We start from the raw sequence: 24,276 nt of genomic DNA, 5'->3' as shown, positions 1-24,276 counted from the left end.
CTACATTAGGGGGTTCCTAAGACAGATAACAGACAACACATATCACAAAACAGACAAATGGAGTCCGGAAATGACTTGTCCCCTTTGTACACATAATAATTGAGTGTAGTCTCTTTCCTGTTCCCTTGTCATGGGCCCATGAACTTTAAAAGAAAGAATACTATTCTATAGTTAGTTCATTCATTCTTGGGATAGTCTATTTGAACATATGCTTGTGGCCACCATCCTGTTGGAAGAGACAGAATTAATACTGGAATACTTGTTGCTGTTTGCATGCGTTGTTTTGAGCTGTGGATGATTCTTGAGCTGTGTTATGTAATGGTAGCTTTGTTTTGAAATGGTCATGGATTGAGGTTCAGAGGTTTCACCAACACCATGAGTTTCAATAGGAACATTGCCAATTGTTCAGAAACCGCAGTATTGTATATCTCTATGTTATCCTGATTTGAATCCCCATCATACAGAGCAAGAGAGGTTCAAACATACTTACACACGTAAGTACAGAGACTAATTGTATTGGGGGCAGGGACTCAGATTAAAGAAAAATTGTATATTTAAACTGGGATAATATACTTCTACATTAATATCTTGTCACTTATTTTCGATTTACAAAAAAAAAAAAAAAGATAGGGGGGTTTGTGTATTAGTCCACAACTGCTGGTAAAACTGGTTCTTATCATACACTGTTCTTCTGGGTATCAACTATGGCACAGTACAGTAGCATAGTAAGCCAGTGACCTTTTTCACAATGGACAATGGACACATGAAGCTCTTCAAGGTTATATGAGTGCTCTACTGTGGGAATCACCTACGTATTCAAGGAACTGTCAACTTTCAGCGTTAACTGATTCTGTGGCTTTCAGATGGTATATAAATGTGGTTGACACATGCTACTTATTCATTTCAACTTCCTCTACTTCCAAACCAGCATCTACAGGTAAGGCCACTGGGTATGGTGATTGTTTCTAACAAACTCTTTGAATTATACACTATACATTGAATATTTTATTTTAAATTTTAAGTGTTGAGGTGTCAATAAGGATTTACAGTTAGTAATAGAAAATTAGAACATTATATTTATATCCTTATTCTCGGGGAAAGTTCCTATTTCCATCGGGGCTGTACTAATATGGGCTTTTAATGCAATCAATGATGTTATAAGAGTTTTTTCCAGAAAATGTAATTATAGACTGAATTATATGCAATATTATATATATATATATATATTTCAGTTGTATTTGGGATTATACAAACAAGCAAATGTTAGACTTATTGCAAGTGGGAAAAAAATAATTGTAAGAAAAAAACAATACACACATACATAATCTTTAAAGTTTAATAATCAGGGTAGAATGTAATAAATGTGGACAATGTGATTTTCATAGAAGGAGCTCAGTTTTGTTTGTGACTTTGTGTTCCAGTGGTGAGTAATTTGTGATCTAAAGCCAGTATAGCACTGATTAAAATAAATGTCAGCAGCAAATAATTACATGAAATATAAATATATTCTAAGAGATTAATTGAAGAACATTCTTACCTCATTATGTGAGAAGTATACATAGGCCATTTTAAAACGTTTCAAATCAGTTATGGCAGATTCACCTAACATATATAACATGTATTATGATACATAATAAAACCGATTGATCAATAATTATAATTTAAATCTAGTGACGTTTGGAGTAAAACCAAGTGTATATATTTAACACTACCAAATACTGTGAGCAGCGTATCTCATACTTCATCTGCTAAATGTTGTATATAGCCTGAAAATAGTTACTAGAGCCCTGTGTCATGGAGCAACTAATATTAATATAACAATAATGATCCCAGAGTTTCATTAGCAATCTATATAACAATACAATGCTTTGCTGAATTAATCGTATTAAAACAGAGAAAAAGGCAGAGGAGGGGTCTGTCTGAGTGACAGTGCACGGCAGTCTATAAGCAGCTTTGTTAGACAATGCAATTGTGCATTCCCCATGGTATCGAGTGATGTCACATCCCCTTTGGGTAGTATTCACAATTAAAAAGATAACCCTGTACATCACTTTGGTCATCAATATAAAGCCGTTTGACATCTGTATATGAAGGACTGGCTTGATTGTTTGCACCTACTTCACACCACTGACTTGACTCCAATCTCTTTTCTTTCCTGTATCCCCTCACATTCAGTCTCCCAGTCTGTTTGACACCTGATATGTTCAGAGACAGGTTGCATTACAGTTCAATTGAGAAGATATTCCTGATATAATTAAATATTTTTTCACTTCAAGAACATTTCAATTAGAAACTTCAATCCAGAACACGAAAAATCACAAAACGTGTCTAGTATTTCTGGTATAGCACAATGAAGCAAATACTTGATGCCAATTTCTTCAATTATTTTAACACATAGAAAGTAATATGGCGACCCTTTGTGGACAGATCTGACAATTGCACCCTCTGTATTTGTGTATCTTTCCATTTGAAAAGAGTTCCTAAAGGGATTAAGGGACATTACCTCTCCACCAGGCAGAACAGCACTCAAAAGCCTTATAGCAAAGTTCCAGTGTGCTGTGACCCGCTTTACCCACCCCTGTCACAGCCCAAGCTCACTGCACAGAGGATATAGGTTGCCTTTCAAAAAGCGCATGGGTAACTTGCATGTATTGGGATTGTTTGCAGATTTCACCACAATTACAATTATAGCAGTAAGTATGATATATATATATATATATACATTGAGGGAAAAAAGTATTTGATCCCCTGCTGATTTTGTATGTTTGCCCACTGACAAAGAAATTATCAGTCTATAATTTTAATGGTAGGTGTATTTTAACAGTGAGAGACAGAATAACAACAAAAAAATCCAGAAAAACGCATTTCAAAAAAGTTATAAATTGATTTGCATGTTAATGAGGGAAATAAGTATTTGACCCCTTCGACTTAGTACTTGGTGGCAAAACCCTTGTTGGCAATCACAGAGGTCAGACATTTCTTGTAGTTGGCCACCAGGTTTGCACACATCTCAGGAGGGATTTTGTCCCACTCCTCTTTGCAGATCCTCTCCAAGTCATTAAGGTTTCGAGGCTGACGTTTGGCAACTCGAACCTTCAGCTCCCTCCACAGATTTTCTATGGGATTAAGGTCTGGAGACTGGCTAGGCCACTCCAGGACCTTAATGTGCTTCTTCTTGAGCCACTCCTTTGTTGCTTTGGCTGTGTGTTTTGGGTCATTGTCATGCTGGAATACCCATCCACGACCCTTTCTTAATGCCCTGGCTGAGGGAATTAGGTTCTCACCCAAGATTTGACGGTACATGGCCCTGTCCATCGTCCCTTTGATGCGGTGGAGTTGTCCTGTCCCCTTAGCAGAAAAGCACCCCCAAAGCATAATGTTTCCACCTCCATGTTTGATGGTGGGGATTGTGTTCTTGGGGTCATTCCTCCTCCTCCAAACACAGCGAGTTGAGTTGATGCCAAAGAGCTTGATTTTGGTCTCATCTGACCACAACACTTTCTCCCAGTTCTCCTCTGAATCATTCAGATGTTCATTGGCAAACTTCAGACGGGCCTGTACATGTGCTTTCTTGAGCAGGGGGACCTTGTGGGCACTGCAGGATTTCAGTCCTTCACTGCGTAGTGTGTTACCAATTGTTTTCTTGGTGACTATGGTCCCAGCTGCCTTGAGATCATTAACAAGATCCTCCCGTGTAGTTCTGGGCTGATTCCTCACCGTTCTCATGATCATTGAAACTCCACAAGGTGAGAGCTTGCATGGAGCCCGAGACCAAGGGAGACTGACAGTTATTTTGTGTTTCTTCCATTTGCGAATAATCGCAACAACTGTTGTCACCTTCTCACCAAGCTGCTTGGCGATGGTCTTGTAGCCCATTCCAGCCTTGTGTAGGTCTACAATCTTGTCCCTGACATCCTTGGACAGCTCTTTGGTCTTGGCCATGGTGGAAAGTTTGGAATCTGATTGATTGATTGCTTCTGTGGACAGGTGTCTTTTATACAGGTAACGATCTGAGATTAGGAGCACTCCCTTTAAGAGAGTGCTCCTAATCTCAGCTCATTACCTGTATAAAAGACACCTGGGAGCCAGAAATCTTGCTGATTGAATGGGGATCAAATACTTATTTCCCTCATTAAGATGCAAATCAATTTATAACTTTTTTGAAATGCATTTTTCTGGATTTTTTGGTTGTTATTCTGTCTCTCACTGTTAAAATACACCTACCATTAAAATTATAGACTGATAATTTCTTTGTCAGTGGGCAAACATACAAAATCAGCAGAGGATCAAATACTTTTTTCCCTCACTGTATATATATATATGTATATATACACCGATCAGGCATAACACTGATAATCTCGTTATCATGGCACCTGTCAGTGGGTGGGATATATTAGGCAGCAAGTGAACATTTTGTCCTCAAAGTTGATGTATTAGAAGCAGGAAAAATGGGCAAGTGTAAGGATCTAAGTGACTTTGACAAGGGCCAAATTGTGATGGCTAGACAAATGGATCAGAGCATCTCCAAAACTGCAGCTGGGGTGTTCCCGGTCTGCAGTGGTCAGTACCTATCAAAAGTGGTCCAAGGAAGGAAAAACGGTGAACCGGCGACAGGGTCATGGGCGGCCAAGTCTCATTGATGCACATGGGGAGCGAATGCTGGCCCGTGTGGTCCGATCCAACAGACAAGCTACTGTAGCTCAAATTGCTGAAAAAGTGAATGCTGGTCCTGATGTCAGAACACACAGTGCATTGCAGTTTGTTGCGTATGGGGCTGCGTAGCTGCAGACCAGTCAGGGTGCCCATGCTGACCCCTGTCCACTGCCCAATGCGCCTATAATGGGCACGTGAGCATCAGAACTGGACCACGGAGCAATGGAAGAAGGTGGCCTGGTCTGATGAATCACGAGTTCAAGGTGTTGACTTGGCCTCCAAATTCCCCAGATCTCAATCCAGTGGAGCATCTGTGGGATGTGCTGGACAAGCAAGTCCGATCCATGGAGGCCCCACGTCGCAACTTACAGGACTTAAAGGATGCTGCTAACGTCTTGGTGCCAGATACTACAGCACACCTTCAGAGGTCTAGTGGAGTCCATGCCTCAACGGGTCAGGGCTGTTTTGGCGGCAAAAGGGGGACCTACACAATATTAGGCAGGTGGTCATAATGTTATGACTGATCGGTGTATATATATATGAGTAGTCAGGGATGGACTGGCACTAAAAAACCTCCCAGACCGGCCCGCGAATACTCAACCACCCAACATTAACCTGTTGAATGTAATTTAAAAATGCAGATGTCCACCTAAATAGACATATTCAAAAGTAATTATTATTCATGAGAGAGCCTTAAACAATAAGTACTATATGCTGCCTACTAAAGAAATATTAAAATGTCACGTTTTTTGTAAAATTGCTCAGGTGTACATCACAAAAATATTATGAATATGAAATATATATGGTGTAGTTCCTACTCAACAAACATTGAGGAATAGGGCTTGAAATTACTGATATGGCTGACATGCACATTAATCAAAACACTATCTCTCATCATCTTACTGGTACAATTAGTTAGCCTTGTTAGCCTGTAAGGATGTTACATTTATTTTAATTTAGTAAATGTTTAAACATTAAAAATAAGAGTTGAAACATTTATAGTCTGCCACACAACCCCCCCCCACACACACACACGCAGAGAGAGCGATCCCTGAAAAGTGCCCTTGTCATTTTCTTTAATACACTTTAATGAAGATATAATACGTAGAAACAGCTAATCAATATCCTAACAATATGATATTGGGTACTTAACGTTAATTGATAGAATGGAGAAATTGCGCAGTGCCCTGAGATGCTTCCATGTGCTATACTATATTTAAATAGATTGATGACTGATTTATGTTATCCTGTTGCTGTGGATTTCAAACATTGTTAAATTATGAATCGTTAACCTTTCCAATGCTTCACACTCCTAGAACTAATGTGTTAAATTTAACACATTTGTTCACGGACAACACAATGTTGTGTTAAAATTCATCAAAGCACAAAAACATTTTTTAATTTTAACACAGAGTTGTTTTCAATTTGACACATTAGTTCTAAGAGTGCATACATAAATAAAATGAGTTACAACACTCTCACAACTGCAGCTCTGGCTTTGATCCCTTTGCTATTGTGTCGGTTAAGCGGGTGGGGGAGTTGCATGCACTCCTGCTTGCCTTTTCTAGGTGATGACTAGATGACTTCCTGTGCCCAAACCCTGCATTTCACAGAAGAACAACAACAACAAAAACAACAATTCTACTAATAATAATAATCACAACAATTTACAATGTTGAAATACTTGACATACAAATAATTTGATTATAATGAAACTTGAAAATGTATTGATTGATTTTGAAATCTACAATTTAGGCCTATAAGCTTTTACAAATGTAACGGTTGTATTATCACTGTAGCTAATACAAACACTGTGAACACTCATGATTATTTGCATTTATTATGGTTTTGCAAGAAACACTTTCAAATAAAAGTATATTGGATTAATGCAGGCACACATTAACATCAGACTTATAAGGATGTTGGTCTTGACCTATCAAGGATCAGTATGATTTGTTGTTGTTTTAGTAGAAACAAAACTGGTATATATTTTGCTATATTGAAGGTTTTCAGGCTCTCTCCAATACCAGGATGCAACAGACTGCAGACACAAAGAAAGACCATGAAGCAACAGTTCAGGGTTCTTATTACAATGTGGCTGAGCATCTGAGCCGCGATGGGGGAGATGGCTCTCATCTTCAGCAGGAGGACGACAAGTCAGCGCTACAGCTGTACCACTCTCTACAGCAGATACTACTGGAGCTGGGGCTGCCAGAGACTAGAGACCGCACAACACCACGAGGTAACTGGCTCTCAGAAATGTCATGTCTATGGAGCCAGAATAGAGGGGAACAATATGTTGTGCATGCAACCCATATTATGTGAAAAAAAGGGAGTAGATTCATTTCCAACATAATGGGCATGGTGAAAATGTATTTGAAAACTGAACATAGGCCCCTGCTCAATTCCCATTTTGCCTTTCTGAGTTATTCTCCTTTTCAGACAACCAGGATTGCATATGTTACAGTAGCACCCCTGTGTGCAAGAGCTGCTACTCTACCGCAATATTAATTCTCCGACTGCGCCACCTCCTTTTTATTACATGAGAGGAGAGGAACTCTTGCACCCCACTCCCCATGGCAAGCTCTTTGATCTCCAGGACACACAAGACCAAACAATCAATAATATTTAATTTATCACTAAATAGAAAAACACAATGTCCAACAGCACAGGTTTGTATGCTTATCACTGACAAAAATCTAAAAGGTTAAAATCCTAGGGGAAAAAAGTACAAACTGCCTTTATTAAAACAGGGCAGTAAAAGTACAAGAAAATCCTGATAAAACAGGAAGGGGTGCAGGCTTATCACAACAGATATGATGCCCAGACCAGTAAAGTAAGTGATTAAAATTGTAATGTGTGTTTAGTGCTGCTGATGATATTGTATGTGGCATATCTTGAAGTATTTACAAGTTGCCACAGAGAGAGACAGGAGAGTACAGGTGAGAGGTAGCCATCTTGTTGTTTGACTAGTTTCAGAATAGTCTTAGCATTACTCATTTTGTTTTAAGTTTGCCTTAAATTGACGTTAGCATTGTCTGTAGTTTGCCTAAATTGAAGTCAATTCAGTTCAGCTGCTGAGTTGGTGAAAGTAAACAGGTTGTAGAAGGGAGGTTCTGTCTAGGACTAGCAGGAATTCTGTTGCAGGAGGAGCCAGGTGGGGCCAGTTAGGTGTAAATTGGGGGTAGGTAGACAAAAGTTACTTAAAGTAGCTGTTGAGAAACAGCTCGCTGACAGAAGTTAGGCAGTTGACTAGCAGCAGGAACCAAGAGAAGTGTAAAGAAACAAACAAAAAAAAAGTAACATTTAGAAGCATGTGGCCACTACAGTGTCAGGTTTGCAGAATGATTGGCTTCCTGGATGAACTCATCCAAGAAGGCTTCATTTGTGAACGTTGTCGGCAGGTTGAAATCCTAGAGATCAAGGTTCCTGATCTTAAGTCTCAACAGAAGAGTTAAACTGGGAGAAGGAGATTGGGCCGTACGAAGAATTCTTTTAAAGGACTTTATTAAATAAAGAACTTTACAGACTGCGCTGCCCGCCTGTGCCCACCTGATCAGTGGAGTTTTACAGCTGGACAATTGACTAAGTCGACTGAATACGAAAGTGTCAGTCATTTAAATAGCTATTTGAGTCCTAAGAAACTTGACCCTTGGAACGAACAGGGCCCTGCTTTCCTCAAAGACTTCGTCTTCAAGTAACTACGGTGGAACCCTGCTTACAAAGAAGATTTTGTGCACAACCTTGGAGCCTTCAAACCAGTGGAAAATCTATTTGGAAAAGACTCTACATTCGTGAAACCCCAACTTCCAGGTGCATCGACTGAGTGGAAGTTCTTGGACAAAGCCGAACCGGACTGCCTTTGTTCCAAACCACACGGACCTCGTGCCGTGTGCTGTTATCTGAGCCCGAAGACAGAGAGGCCTCTCTGCGACGAAGTTCAGATAAGTTTAACAGTTTGGAGTTCATGATTCATGACATTTGAGAAATCAATTAGAAATGTTAATCTGTGATTCATAACTCTAGAATGTGTAATATCATTTAGTTTTCTTAAATATAAATGTGTGTTGCATTAAACTGTTTTGTTGATAATTTTAGAAATAAAATCTGTCAATGCCGAGAAATATCTTCTCATTCCTGTTTAACTGTTTAGTCTGAAATTTACACAAGTTAATAGACATTAGATTATTGGTGGCCCTGCCTATCCTTAATCATTGAATAATAATCAGTTAAGGGAAATTGTGGTAACAAATAATGATAGGATCTTTCTCGGCACCTAAACGTAAATGAGACTGATATATATATAACGAGAAGTTACCTGACATAAATACTAACCTGCGTAGTTATTTAATGTCTGACTAATAATACTAACGAGAGACTCCCCTTCGTCTTACTAACCGGTATTGTAGTCAATGTGTTTATAACCTTTTTTGTTTAACGATTTGTGTTATCATATGCGATCCCATGGTCTTTGATTTGGTCACGGAAGTGATTTGTCTTTGATTTGTTGATCTAGAGTTGAATTTTAATTAGTTCTTCCCTTTTGTATAATTAGTGTAGTGCTACATTTAGTCTTTGTTTTTGAATAAATTTGACAATTTATATCTTTGGAATTGGTGTCTGCGTCCAATTATTACAGAAATTGAGTTCTACAAGATTCCAGGATTCGTGATAAGGTGATACTATAAATTCACTTCTTAAATTGAAATTTATAAGTGTACCTTACACTACACTGTGGACAGTTCTGGGCTCCACACTTCAAGAAGGATATCGCTGCTCTAGAGGCAGTTCAGAGGAGAGCAACCAGACTTATTCCAGGTCTGAAGGGAAAGTCCTACTGAGAGACTGAGGAACTGAACCTTTTCACCCTGGAACAGAGGAGACTACGTGGGGACTTGATCCAAGTCTTCAAAATCATGAAAGGCATCGACCACATCAAACCAGAGGACCTTTTCCAGATCAGCAGGGACACACGCACCCGGGCTACACAAATGGAAATTGGACTTCAAGGCATTCAAAATGGAAAACAGGAGACACTTCTTTACACAGAGAGTAGTCACAATCTGGAATAAACTACCCAGCGATGTGGTTGAAGATGAAAGTTTAAGAACATTTAAAAATAGTCTGGATAGGATCCTTGGATCACTTAGATATTAATGAACACCAAACAAGCACGATGGGTCGAATGGCCCCCTCTCGTTTGTAAACTTTCTTATGTTCTTATGTTCTTATATCAATAACAAAGTTATTATTTTATGCAGCTTTGACAACATCTGAACTGGTGATCTGTGTTCTGTCCTCACCTGATAAGTACCTCCCTGTTCTCTTGGAAGGTGGCAGGCTCTGTTCTGGTAGGTTTAATTATATAACTTATGAATAACTGCCTTTCTCACAAACCTTCAATAACCAGCTTCCTGCATTTTCAATTCACCTTAACAACAATTCATTTTCAAAAACTGTCATCTGCTAATGCATGACTTATTCCATTTACTTTATTTGTTATTTTGTTGTGTGACACTACATCTAGGATTATCGTTATTCAGAGGCATAATATAGTGCACAGCAATACTGTTATATTGGAAACTGTACGGTACGACTCAGTCAGCTGTAAAGTATCCGGAAATACAGCTTGACACGGCGCAACTCACATTTCCCTCCAGTTGTTTCAGTTGCATTCGATGGCATCTTTAATAGTTTTGCTGACTTTAAGTATTCTCCCTGTGCTTATCCCTTCTATAATAACTGGCAAAAGAGAAGCACCAGAGATTCCACTTCATATAAAAAAAAATACAGAAGGAAAAAGTTAGGTAGAGTTTGATACAGCAAATCTTTTGTTTATGTGAAATAATGGTTACCAATTAATCGATGTAGCTTAAATTAACAATGTATTATGATGCATACGTACTTATTTATGACTTTTTATATATTATTGTGAAAAGATATGACCACCTATGAAAGTCAAGATTTTCAAAATTTGCACAAGAATTTAATGTCCCAACCACCCAATTAGTTCACTTGTTTGTGGCCCGTACTTATTATTTTGGATATTAATGTTCATTCAATGGGGAAACACTAATAAAGATTATATATTATTTGGGGCAGGAGAACAGTTTAATTTTAATTTCTAAATGCATACTTCAACCTAAACACCCTGAGATGAACAATCTAAAAAAACTGGTATCTTTTATTTGAATTAATTGAGAACAACGAAGAACAAATATGTTAAATTCAGATAAAAATTTGAACCAACAACACAATTAACATCTCAACATTTAATCAAAGGCTTGGGGATTAGATAGAGGGGAACAAAAGCACATGAAGTACCATTTGAGAGACCACACCTTTCATGCCCTCCCCAAAATGGTGCCTGATGTCTTGTATCACCGTCTTCACAGGCCACATGCTGCTTTGCTTGTCCTCCACGTGGCTCTCCAAGATCCCTTCCCCTGAGCACCCTGGGCTTTTCTCTTTCCGTGTCCATAAAGCGATCACTTTTGAAGAAGGGGGCCACACTTACCTTGATTCCTTCCAACCTCCCTGTCGTGTCAGCTACTTCCTGAGCTCATTGGACAGCTACAGCACCCAAGCCCAGGATAAAGAGGGACCATGCCTGGACAGCAAACTGGAGGCAGATTTGGACTGTCCAGCCTGTGGCTCTCCACAGCTGAGCAGGATCACTGAAAACATGCTACTGACTCGCCAGCTGCTGTCCCAGAAAGGGGTGGGCATACCCCAAACCCTGGCCTTCTCCTTCCACCCTCTCCCCACATCCCGGCCCCCACACCCCAGCATAACAGTAGTTTCTGTCCAGTTGAAAGAACAACTGCAAGAGCTTATGCCTGGAGCCATCAACACATTTCTTCAACATCCAGAATTACAGAGCTGCCATGAAGTAAGTGTGTTTCCTGTGTGATACAAGATGCTGAATAAACCTAATCCAGAAAGTGTTTCAATCAATAAAAAGCTGACAGTATCAATAGAGGCTAATAGAATATAATTAAGATAAATAGTTTTATCTTGTCCCAAACATAGCTTTCAGTAAAAGATGTTTAAAATGCTGAATGAAAAATAAACATCCCCTCACACTGTACTTCACAAACTTCAGCTTATTATCAACAATATCAACCTAATGGGCAAAGTGATGAGAGCTAGATGTCCAAAATATTAGCTACTCTAAAATAAATTGATATGTAACCACTATGAAAATCAATAATGCTGAAAATGAAGGGGTTAATAAGGCACTGGCACAGAGATATTCTCAAACTTCTAGAGCTGACATTGCAAACTGCAGATTTTACAGTAAAACCAAAAACTTGACTGTTATATGACCTGCACAATTCCTGCACTGGAATTTTGAATGTCTATGTGTGGGAACATATTGGTATGTTTTGCCTCTAAGAGTAGAAAGTAATGTAGCTATATGTAGGCATGTTCAGGTTCTTTAGCAGTCTGGAACTGAACAATGAACTCAAAACATGTGGGGTGTTGTTTTGAATGTGGAAATGGTGCACAAGCCTTCTGAGGCCTAACTGTCCAGCACTTCTGACTTTAACTCTGTAGGTTATCGTTCAGCCTTCTGGTGGGGGCTGGTATTCCTGCGATAACGAGACGACCCTTGTGAAGAGCGACAGGGAAGGAGTCCTCAGTGCCACACTAGCTCTCCTGCCCAGGATCCAGGAAGGAGAGTCCATTCTCATCTCAGCATCTTATGAGTCGGTCCAGCCTCAGAAACCACTGAAGCTGGAACAGAGCGTAACTTATCAAGGTAAATCAAAGCCTTTCATTTTCATTCAAATTTCCACTTTCAGATCAGGATGTACAGCACTGATGCAAAGACAAAAGCACACAAACCCTTGCATTGACTTTTCAAAATAAGAATTAGGAAAATGACTGAAAGATACAGTTGTGTATTCATTTCTGTTCATAAAGAGAAATACAATATACAAATATTTCAAGCTACAAAAGGCCATGTTATCTTTCAAGTCGGAAGCACTGCCCAAGGGGGAGGGGTTTCTGCACACTTCCGTAGGAACCCGATCGAAACGTCACTCTATCAAAGCTGCCATTGGCCCCTGCGCTCGTCACTCAGAACAGGTCCCTTCCCACTTCCTGTTCTATAAACGTCAGCGCAGGTTCGTCCTCTTTTGCCACTTCACCTGGACCCGAGAACGTGAGCTCTTCATGTCTTGTCTTGTGCATTAGACCCTAATTGTTTTATTAACAATTATTATTATTATTATTATCGGTTGGTTGGCTTCACGGCTTTGCTGTCACCACCGTTATTATTATTGTCTGTGTCTATTTGTGATATTAGTTATTATTATTGATAGCTAATCCGACTCTGCTCCGTCCACTCTCCGGGGCTCCAGTGCACTTTCGGTTTCAGTTTCGGCTACGAATAGCACACTTTAAAAATAATAGTTGTGTTTATATAGTGTCTTATATATTCTGACTGCTTGCTGTGTTGGTTTTTTGTCCACAGGGCTTTTTCCTCCACAACAGGAGCGCTAGCAGTGGCATTAAATCCGAGGCCCAGTTGCCCGGTCTGAGCCTCGGTGTGTTTTAAGAGATCTCGCCCGCGTGAGGTGCTCCTCCACTGGCTTGCGCCCGCACTACAGCCCCCGGCTGCGGCTGTAGGAGATCTCGCTCTCTCAGTTCGCTGACAACGACCACTGCTAGCCCTCCCAATCCATGCATGCGTGCCTCGGTTTAGATCCCGCTATGGCTGGTGGTCTACTACCCTCGGCCCCCAAGGACCCCGCCTACGCGGCGCTTGTATCCAGCACCTGGTGCTTGGTATACACAGTGTTCAGTCCGGCAACAGCAAGGTTGCGTGTGGTTTGTGTCGCAGTGCCCTCGTGTATATAAACGTTGTCTGGTGGAGACGCACTTACAGCGGCGGGCCCGCTAGGCGCTCCACTTGCTGCACGTTTCCCTGTGCACGCGTGTGTGCGCTTGGCTCGGCGATGAGCTCCTCTCGCCCCCGCCACTGTGCCGCATGCGGCCAGCGCACCTTGCCCGCCTGGAGTAGGGAGGTCCTATGCCCCGTCTGTCTGGGCACCGACAGCGGGCACAGTTTGACTGCGACCTCCAGGACCGCTACGGGCGCGCTCGGAGGTCCAGAGATCCCCCACTCCGGTGAGTGACAGGGGGTCCTCGGGGGTCCTGGATCTCCTGGATGCCCCCGGGCTCCCTCACCCTCTTCTGAGTCTTCTGAGGTCCTCTGATCCTGCCCCGCCGCGCTCTAGGTTCGAGAGGGGTCAGCGTGCGCAGTGGCCCACACGGGCCCTCCCGCTGCTGCCTGACCTCCTTGATGAGCTGAGGGCCACCTGGGACCATCCGGCAACAGCTCCCGCCCTAGCCAGGAGAGGGGAGACTTATACTAGGACCCAGGGCGCAGCAGAAGCAGACTTGGTGGATTTTCCCCGCGTAAATTCCACCATAGCCGCGCTCGTCTCCCTACCTCCACTGTCCGCAGAGCCACGCGACCTGGCCTGCCCCAACAGGCAGTGTAGCATCACGGAGACACTGCTTCGGAGGGCGTATGAGGCTGGAGCCCAAGTGGCTCACCTACGAAATACGGAAAGCCTGCTGGCCTTGTACTTGGCTCAGCTGGCAGAGTCCTCGAAGCAACATGGTGCATCACCCACCTGCCCCCTATCTCGGAGATAGCAGCAACTCAGCAGGCACAGTTCCTCGGACTGAGCCTCGATTCCGTTGCCATGCTCGCCACGCTGGTGCCAGAGAGAGTTGCCTCAATATATACATGTCTCTCCCTCTTCCGCCTGAGAGCTTGTGTCAGGGTGTCCCTTTGCCAGAGGCTCCTGGGTCTCCTAGCGGCTGCAGGCCTTGCAGTGGTGGTTCAGGTCTCTCAGGATGCACCCTCGCCACAATCGAGCCTGCCGAGTCACAGTCACTCCGCCGTGCTGGAAGGCACTCCGTTGGTGGCGGAGCCCCCACAATTTGACCCTTGGTGTGCCCCTGGGGCCAGTCTACCATTGAGCAGTAATGATGACAGACACCTCCAAGCAGGGTTGGGGAGCAGTCTGCGATGGATGTGGAGTCCGAGGCAGGTGGACGGCATATCAACATCCTGGAGTTACAAGCAGTACTCCTTGGACTGTCTCATTTCCTGCCAGTTCTGCGGGACAGACGTGCTGGTTCAGACGGACAACACAGCGGTGGTTGCCTATATCAAAAGGCAAGGAGGTCTCCGGTCGCGCAGACTGTACTGTCTAGCACGCCGTCTGCTTCTGTGGGTGCAGCCACGGTTCTGCTCCATCAGAGCAGTTCACCTCCCAGGCCTGTCCAACACGGTGGTGGACCTCCTCTCTTGGGGAGGCCCTCCGGTCTTGGAATGGTGCCTCCACCCGCTTGTGGTACAACAACTGTGGGAGCCGGTTCGGCAGGGCGGATGTGGATCTCTTTGCCTCGGCAGAGTCCATACACTTCCCACTATGGTTCTCTGTCCAAAACTCAGGAACCCTAGGGTTCAATGCGCTAGCCCACACGCATTCCCACCATTCCCCCTTCTCCCAGTGGTCCTGGAGAAGGTCAGGAGAGAACGAGTGACAGTTCTGCTGATAGCCCCACGGCCTCACAGATTTTGGTTCGCAGACCTGATCGCCCTCCTCCACGGAGAGCCTTGGCAGCTCCCAGTGAGAGCGGACTTGTTGTCCCAGGTGCAGGGCACGCTTTGGCACCTCAATCCGGGCCTCCTCCAGCTCTGGGCCTGGCCCCTGAGCAGGAGCGATTGATTGCCTGGGGTCTGTCGGACGCGGTAGTTGCCACTATTCAGTCGGTGAGAGCTCCCTCTACGAGGTCGCAGTATTCCTACCGCTGGCGGACATTTAGCACCTGGTGCCAAGACAGCGGTCATGCCCCATCAGGGGCATATTGCAATTTCTACAAGAGCTGTTGGACCAGGGCAAGTTCCCGTCCACACTCAAAGTGTATCTGGAGGGCCATCTCCGCATGTCATGCCTCCTGGGTCTCATTTCCTGGCTTGCAGTTTTTAAAGGGAGCCCGACGGCTGCGGCCTCCTCGAACCCTTTCACTGCCCGCATGGTGCCTTGATGTAGTGCTGGATGCACTTTCCCAAGCCCCATTTGAGCCACTGAACTCAGCTGAGCTGAAGCTGGTGTCACTTAAGACTGCATTTTTGCTGGCAATCACCTCTGCAAAACGCGTGAGCGAGTTACACACCCTGTCCGTACACCCAGCGTGTGTCTGTTTTGCGGGAGATGGCTCCAGGGTCACGCTACAGCCTAACCCTGTGTTCCTCCCGAAAGTGCTGTCTCCATTCCATGTCAACAGGCCTATTGAGTTGATGGCTTTTCATCCTCCTCCCTTCGCTTCAGAGCAAGAGAGTCGGCTTCATCTGCTCTGCCCTGTGCGGGCCCTCAGGTGCTATTTGGAACGCGCTAAGGACATTCGCCACTCATTCGGCCTCTCGCATTGGATTGTGGACACCATTACCATGGCCTACGAGTCCACCGGGACCCCGGTGCCTGATCACCTGGTGGCCCACTCGACTCAAGGCTTTGCCACATCGTGGGCCCTTTTTCAAGGTACCCCCTTGGCAGACATTTGTGCGGCTGCAGCTTGGGCCTTGCCGCTTACATTTGCCCAGTTCTGCAGGTTGGATGTGACGGGACCGGCCCCTTCCATTGGGAACCCGGTGTTGGCTGCAGTCGAGCCCCAGTAGCCTACGGGCTCTGGCTCCTGCCTTTTTCCTCTCCCAGTCTGCCCCTGTAAGTGCTTCCTGAGGGAGCTAGTGAACCATGTCTTTCCCTTCCACCGGACTATGCCTTCCAGTCGAGCACCCACGCGAGCTGCTCCTGGATGTACAGACAGCCCTGTCGATGTGTTCCCAGGGCTTGTCATGCCTTATGAGGCCACCTTGTATATAGTTAATTCATTATACTTGTGTTGTGGTGGTGCATGCATTTGGTCTGTACCCCGCTCTGTATATTGGTCAGCAGGTCTGTGGCCTGCTCTGGCTGTATTACGCCATAGAGCAGGGGACCGCTGCTGTTGTCCTCCAGCAGAGGGCACTTGAGTTCTCCAGTGCCTAGCTGTGTACATAGTTAATTTATTCACACGTAAGAGCTGTAGTTGCCCTGCGTTAGCTGCGTTATTCAACAGGTGTCAACTGCTCCTGTGTTCCACGTGTGTGAGCCAGCTCCTGCAACCCGTGATCTATATATGTGTATATATGTAATATGTGTTAAACAGCAGGACTGTGGTTCCGTTCTAAAATTGTAGAATGGAGTTCACTGCCACTGTTCACAGCTAATGGCGCTTGAGTTTTGCTGCCTTGCTGTGTATATAGTTCCTTTATCAGCACAGTAGAGCTAATGTTGCCCTGCGTTAGACGGTCTAACCAGCAGGCCTCAACTGCTCCTGTGTTCCATGGGCGACGCATGAGTTCTGTCCTGCGCCCCGTGGTGTATATAGTTAGTTTGTACGAAATCTAAATTGTCAGCACAATGGAGCTCTTCCACTCTGTACTGTTTAGTTGAGTTGGATGCTCTTGTGCTGCACGCTGACAGCATGAAGGTCTTGCTGTCAAGCGATATGTATATATTGTATATTGTTCAGCTTGGCTACTCTGTTGACTAGCCAGCTATGTATTATATTGTATTTTTCTCATTGGGTCTGTGGCCCTGCTCCTATTGGATCAGGGGTCCACTGCCATGATATTGTGCAGAGGCCACACAAGTGCTTGATTGCCCATGCCAGACATTGTCCAAGTCGATTACGGCCTCGCTCCTAGCTGCACTAGTAGAGCAGCCGGCCTTGCTCTTGTAAGCGGAGGGCGTAAGAGTTAACCTCTGTAGCCCCGCTTTGTATATTCTGATTGCAGATAGTTCCCAGTAGAGCGTGACTACGGTCCTCTCTCCTCCCCCTTGGGCAGTGCTTCTGACTTGAAAGATAACGATAGGTTGCATATGCAACCCCAGTTATCTGAAAAAGGAAGTACTGCCCAAGGGTTGCAATGTCGCGCGGGAGTCCTGGCTCCCGGCAAAAGAGGACGAACCTGCGCTGACGTCACGTTTTACAGAACAGGAAGTGGGAAGGGACCTGTTCTGAGTGACAAGCACAGGGGCCAATGGCAGCTTTGATAGAGTGACGTTTCGATTGTGTTCCTATGGAAGTGTGCAGAAACCCCTCAACCTTGGACGGTGCTTCCTTTTTCAGATAACCAGGGTTGCAAACTCAACCTATCGTTATTGTTTTGAGGGCAGACAAAGGGACATCAGGTGATTTTGGTGCAGAAGTAGTGGGCACATGCCCCAGGATAGAGACGAAGGAGACTGTGCCATTGAAGGTACCATCACAATTTCAAAGATTTTACAGAGTTACAGGTCATTTACGGAAATAAATTAATTAGGCCCTAATCTATGGATTGAGAGGTTGAGAGAGAACATGCAATTGGCTGGTGACAGCAGGAATGTCAAGACCCTGGTGAAGACGACAAGCCTCAGATAAACTTCCCTGAGACAGTTTCAGACAGTTTGTGCAGAAATTCTTCCGCCAACCCACAGTTTCATCAGCTGTCCTGGTGGCTGGTCTCAGTCAGATGTGGAGATGTGGTTACACATGGCCAGCGGTTGTGAGGCCTGTTGGATGTACTGCCAAATTCTAAAAAAACAACATTGAAGGCAGCTTATGGTAACTTCTCTGACAACAGCTCTGGTGGACATTTCTGCATTTAGCATGCCAATTGCATGTTCCCTCCAAACCTGAGACATCTGTGATGTCACAACTGCACATTTTAGAGTGGCCTTTTATTGTCCCCAGCACAAGGTTCACCTGTGTAACGATCATGCTGTTTAATCAGCTTCTTGATATGCCACACCTGTCGGGTAGATAGATTATCTTGGTAAAGGAGAAATGCTCATTAACTGGGATATAAAATGTGTGCTCAAAATTTGAGAAATAAGCTTTTTGTGTGTATGGAACATTTCTGGGATTTTTTATTTCAGCTCATGAAACATGGGACCAACACTTAATCTTAATGTAAATGTTTTGTTTATTTTTGTTCAGTATAGAACATTGTTTGCCTGAAGTTCTTAATTAAAATATTTGTCCTATACAACCTGTTAATTATAAGTAAAAAGCTGATATGGCTTTCATATTTGATTTTGTTTATATAGCTCCTGGGGTCTTAAGAAAGCTTGCTCTCCACATCAGAGCCACTGTATGCCGTGCTGCAGATGATCAGCCTCAGCTATCACAGGTACAGTATGATTTAGAACAATATTGAACAAGGTGCCGAAGCACAGGGAGATATCTTACAAATCTTATTTGGTCCAGGCATGATCCATCTTTATCCTGAGTAGTTGGTGAGGAAAGGTCGGATTCTGTGTAAGGTGCTCAGGAACAATCTGCAGGTGTGTGTCAGCGTGGTGATGTGCTGAGTGTAGGAGAGCGCAGGATCTAGGGTGACTCCTAGTGGGGCTCGCCATCCTTCCGGACATGACCTGTAGAGATGGCAGCCAAATACACTTTGAGCATGGATGGGGATTTGACCTGGTACAACAGCTCTTGCAGAAATTGTAAAATGACTCTGATAGGGCAGGTAACTGAGTCATGACCCCCGTCTTGACACCAAGTTTGAAACATCCGTCAGCGGTAGGAAAAAGTGACCTCATAGAGGAAGCTCTTGCTGACTGAATAGTGGCTACTACAGGTCCAGAGCTGGAGAATGCCCGGGTTGGGGTGCCAGAGCATGCCCTGCACCTGGGACAACGAGTCCGCCTGGAGGGGGAGCTCCCAGGGCTCTCCATCCAGGAGAGAGACCAGGTCCGCAAACCAGAGTCTGCGAGTCTGTCTATCAACAGAACTGTCACTCGTTCTCACCTGATCTTCTCCAGGACAATCGGTAGAAGGGGGAATTGTGGGAACATGTAGAGGACACAGTGTGTGAGCTAGTGTGTCGATCCTCAGGGTTCCTGAGCGGTCTCCAACGGAGAACCATAGTGGGCAGTGGGTGGACTCTTCTGAGGTGAATAGATCCTCTTCTGCCCTGCCGGAGCAGCTCCACAGCTGCTTCGATCATTAGTGGGAGGAGGCTCCATTCCGAAACCGGGAGGCCTCCCACGACAGAGGAGGTCCGTTGCTGTGTTGGACAGGCCAGGGAGGTGAACTGCTATGATGGAACAGAGCCGAAGCTGTCCTTCCTCTAGGTGCAGGCCGCCATGGGCCGCCTGGGAGCAGTGCAGCTGGCCTGTGTAGGCACCTGATTTGGTGGCAGAGGTCTCCTAGAGGGTGCGTGACAGCATCAAATCCACGGCAGGAACAAATATGAACCCTTCTGATATGGGTGCATCCATAAGGCCACATCTCATCTGGGACAGTGAAAGTTGACAGCATGCCACTACGATGGCTGCCAGGGAGCACCCGGTTGCCTGTGGCGCATGATGGTAACCAGCAGGTCAGCCACCACCACTATCTCTGTGATAGGAGGTGAGGTCTCTGGTGAGGTGGCACCTGCATCCGGGGCCTCAGCCAGCTGGGCCAGGTAAAGGGCCAGCAAGCTTTCTGTGTTCCAGAGGTGAGCCACTTGGGCTCCAGCCTCGTAGGTGTCCGGAGACCAGGCAGAGAGGCTCCCCTTAGACTCCAGTGGTGCGGTGTGCACTGGCGGAGTCTCGGATCATAGAGGGGAGGAGGCAGGGGGGTCAGAATAGTGCAAATCTGGTCCATCCTGGTGTTGATGGCTAGGATGGCAGTGTCATGCTGCCTGTCTGTGGAGCTTGGCTCCCTGTGCCGGCATCTCAGCAAGGAGGGGGCGAGCAGTGGCAAGAAAGAGGAGGTGAGAGCCCAAGAGCGCCGCCCTGACGACCTCCCCCTGCACTCCATGGCCTGTGCAAGAGTGCCGCACAACTGGAGCAACCGGCACAACTGGAGAAACAAGTCAGAATTTTTAAGAAAACTTTAGATTAAATTTCTGAGAAAAAAGTCTGAATTTCTGAGATTGAAGTCAGAATTTAGGAGATTTAAATCAGAATTTCAGAGATTCCAAGTTACTCCAAGAATTCTTTGCTGATAAGATCGCCATATTATTAAAAGTAATTGAACTTTGACTTTAATCTCAGTAATTCTAATTTATTTCTTAGAATATAACTCCCTCGTGCGCCCCCTCATTGAGAGAGACAAAGAAAAAAACACTTCCTACGTGACCCTAATACACTTCCGTAGTGAATAGTGGAAATAGGCTGCTAAAAACATTTGTTCAAAGAATAATAAAAAAAAATACATGTTTATAACTATATTCACATATGGCATTGTGTATTCATATGGCATCTCAAAAACTGTTTGACCAAAATAGGTTATAAAATGTTCATTTTATTAAGTCAGTGTAGACACAGACAAATAAGCAAGAATTGTGCTTGATGCAGAAAATGAAAATCACATAAAAAAGAACAGGTTTTGATTGAAGATATTCTGCTTGTGTGTGAAAACATCCTTCATGAGCTCACAATGACTTACTTGAACTGTTTTCATCTATTGAGGATTTTCAGTTTCATATTAAACTTGCAACATTGTAGCCCTCCTGGACCAGCAGTAAATATTACTACTTCTATAATATTTTACTAACATAATATTACTACTTACAGTGCTCTGTTGTGTTCAGGTGGTGTGCTGGGTGGATAAGGCGGAGGCTCCAGCCAGTGCAAGGCCCACTGTGCTGCAGACTCTGGAGGTCACTCTGCAGGAGTGGGGCTTCACACAAGACGACCTCACTGCCATTCAGCAGATCATTAAACAGTGGGCTGAGGCAGCTATGCAGGCTGTCATGGACAACCAGTCACAGCTCTCAGACCAGGACAAGGGTGGAGCTGGAGCTCAGACTGATCTGATAGGTACTGCTATTATGGCATCTAGTTTTCAATCTTTTTTAAAGGGTAGTCAAATAGATCTTAATATGAATCTGGTTCATTGCCAGAGAAGTTTTACTTTTTCAGAAAGAGAGCACAATTAGAAAATGGCACAAATTAGTAGATGCTACAACTTTGAAACTTTGATACATAACTATCATATTGTTTGTTTGTAATGTTATAATGTGCCACTACATGGTGAATGCAATATAATAATATAATTAATATAATAACTGCTGAAGATGTTCACTTAGCTACCCTGTTGTCCGTCCATCCATAATTGCAGTATCTTATGTGAAGAGTTAGATTTTAAGTTTAGATTCTGGTTTCTTCAATGTATAAAGTAATGGGGACAAAGTTTGCTTGCTCCAGCTTCAAGACAGAAAACAATATAATTACAATGCCCCTATTAAAGTTATTTAAAATTGCATGCATTGTATGATGCAATACTGTCATGCTTGTTGGTGCTGTTGCTCTTCAGGGGTGGAGTTTGCACTGATTCAGCAGGATGGAAAACTGCGCCCTCTTCTCCTGAGGTTGACTGCCCACCACAGAGGGGTTTACAGCACAGCCTTCAGTCTCCTGATGCTCCCAAGGCTGGCCCATACTGTGGAACCCCTCCTACAGACCATGTGCCAAAGAGCCCACTCCTTCTTCATAGCCGGGAAGACAATACTTGTAATCGGAGGAGGCGAGTCCAAGAAGATGTCCGTGTGGCACACAGCCAAGAAGCAAAACATCAGGGTAAATTGTATAGACATCTGAAGCCTGAGATCTGTCTTTAGAAGACTAAATTAAACTGTATTGTATACAGCCTCTGAGCAAATCTAAGGAAGACAAATACAACAAGTCCTTCAGGTCTCAACCTTTTTTGGAGAGTGGTAGTGTGCATGTCTGGTATGTGAGATATCAGGATTCAATTTCTGGCACTGAGTGCCAGCTCCCTCCATGACAATAACATTTGTAATTAAAGGGTAACAAACAAATACATAATAGAAATACTATTATAAGGTCATGTATTAAAATGAGATAATTTTGTTTACTCAAATTAATCAGACTCTGGTAATATTTTTTTCTTAATGTGAGAAAGAAATAACAACCACTGCAAAACAAGAACAAATTATTGTTCAATTATACTGGTTAGAACCACTTGGTTAGTACATTCTGCCTAATTGTTTTTTGTTTATTTCCCTTTTTATTTTTTAGGTAATCTTGGTAAACCCCGAATCAGATCACCCTGCAAACCACCTGGTGTGGAAATTTCTGCATTACAATTTTACTGATCACTCACAAGATGAAGCTCATGCCCGAAATATAGCCAGAATTATATGTGAGTCAAACCTGAATATCAACGGCTGCTTAACATTTGTTTGTAACTTTTCTGTTCTGACATCTCTTGTGTGCCAAGAGCTACGTCTCCCTAGTAATGGTGTTGAAGTGATCAACATTGCCAAAAAGAAAAGTCACACCCAGCAGCACTTGGGAAGAGTTGCTCACAGTCTGCAGCACTTCCCTGATGTCTCACTCTACACAGTGCCCTCCTTGCAAGTCATCAGTCCAGCAGAACTTCAAGAGGTGATAGAGAAAGTGGATTTTCCAGCAGTGATGAAACTTGAATATGGTGAAGGCGGATTAGGTGTCAAAATAGTAGAGAATCTCCAGCAATGTGAGGAATTCTATGACGGCATACAACATGAAGAACTTATCACTAGGGGAATTAGTCCAGAAGTAATGCTAATGGAGTATGTGGGTGGGGAGAAGCATGTTGTTGACCTGATCATCTTCAGTGGGAAGTTACTGGCTGCATTTGTCTCTGACTATGGGCCCTCTGGATCCTCTTACTTTCTGAACTTATCACACATAATGCCCTCTAAGCTCTGTCCTGAGAAGGTGAACCAGCTAGTCACTGCAGCTTACCAGAGCTGTATCTACTGTGGCCTGAAGAACGGTGTCTTCAATGTTGACTTAAAAATGACTGAAACAGGCCCAAAACTCTTAGAGATCAACCCAAGAACAGGTGGGATCTACTTGCCTGCCTGGATTAAGGCTGTCTACGGGTTTGACCTAATTCTGGTTAGCTTTCTAATTGCCTGTGATATCCGACCGCATGCTTGGACCCCAGAGCCCAGGGGCCATATTGCTGGGCTATCAACCCCCCTGACTCAGTATCTGCAGGCTTTAGAAAACCCTTCATTCACTGCAACTTTAAAACACTTGGAGATAAATGGAATTATCCATAGTTCTATGATAAGAGATGATTCCAGCAAACCTGACTTTGAAGTTGTCTCCCTTAACATTTCCAGCTTTAGCCCCAGCAAGGAGGAAGTCTTCAAGAGACTCCTTATTGTCTCCAAAATCCTTGGACTGGATTCTAATGAGTATCCATTCAAATATTTCCTAGACCCCCTAATGTAAAAACATAGAATGCAGAAGTCTATCCAGTCTAAATAAAGCTCAACTGAAAATATGAAGACAAATTTTGGTTTCCTTATTAGTATTAAGATTATGTAGTGTTCTCTAAAGGTCTAATTTGATTAATTAATAATACATAAAAATGCCCACCCTACAAAAAGCATCTGGCCCCTGAGTGGTGATAAGTGTTGCAGTTCCAAGGCTAGTGGAAGATCACTGTTCTGGAGACACTCAGGAGGTCTTCAGTTTCTTTCAGCTATGGTGAAAGAGTTTGAATGTATCAAAATGTCGGATATCTGTAGATGGGAGGAAAGTCAGTTTGAAA

General features: G+C 43.9%; 1 protein-coding gene across 2 annotated transcripts; it reads left to right on the top strand.

Moving 5' to 3' along the window:
* The first annotated feature begins 703 nt into the window (after positions 1–703).
* On the top strand, positions 704–24,039 carry LOC136770957 (carnosine synthase 1-like). Of its 2 annotated transcripts, XM_066723434.1 has the most exons (9): positions 704–937; positions 6,659–6,895; positions 9,915–10,004; positions 11,049–11,545; positions 12,214–12,418; positions 18,816–18,898; positions 21,296–21,524; positions 22,021–22,283; positions 22,746–24,039. In XM_066723434.1, exons 1-9 carry the CDS (start codon positions 784–786, stop codon positions 23,952–23,954), a joined length of 2,967 nt encoding a protein of 988 aa, XP_066579531.1. In that variant the 5' UTR covers positions 704–783; the 3' UTR covers positions 23,955–24,039. The 2 variants fall into 2 exon arrangements, with proteins under 2 accessions (XP_066579531.1, XP_066579532.1); XM_066723435.1 differs by lacking the exon at positions 704–937 and having other exon boundaries at positions 6,346–6,895.
* Positions 24,040–24,276: the final 237 nt, after the last annotated feature.

This window comes from Amia ocellicauda, chromosome 2, assembly GCF_036373705.1.
Source record: "Amia ocellicauda isolate fAmiCal2 chromosome 2, fAmiCal2.hap1, whole genome shotgun sequence".
Lineage (NCBI taxonomy): Eukaryota > Metazoa > Chordata > Actinopteri > Amiiformes > Amiidae > Amia > Amia ocellicauda.
This window is presented reverse-complemented; position numbering and strand designations above follow the sequence as displayed.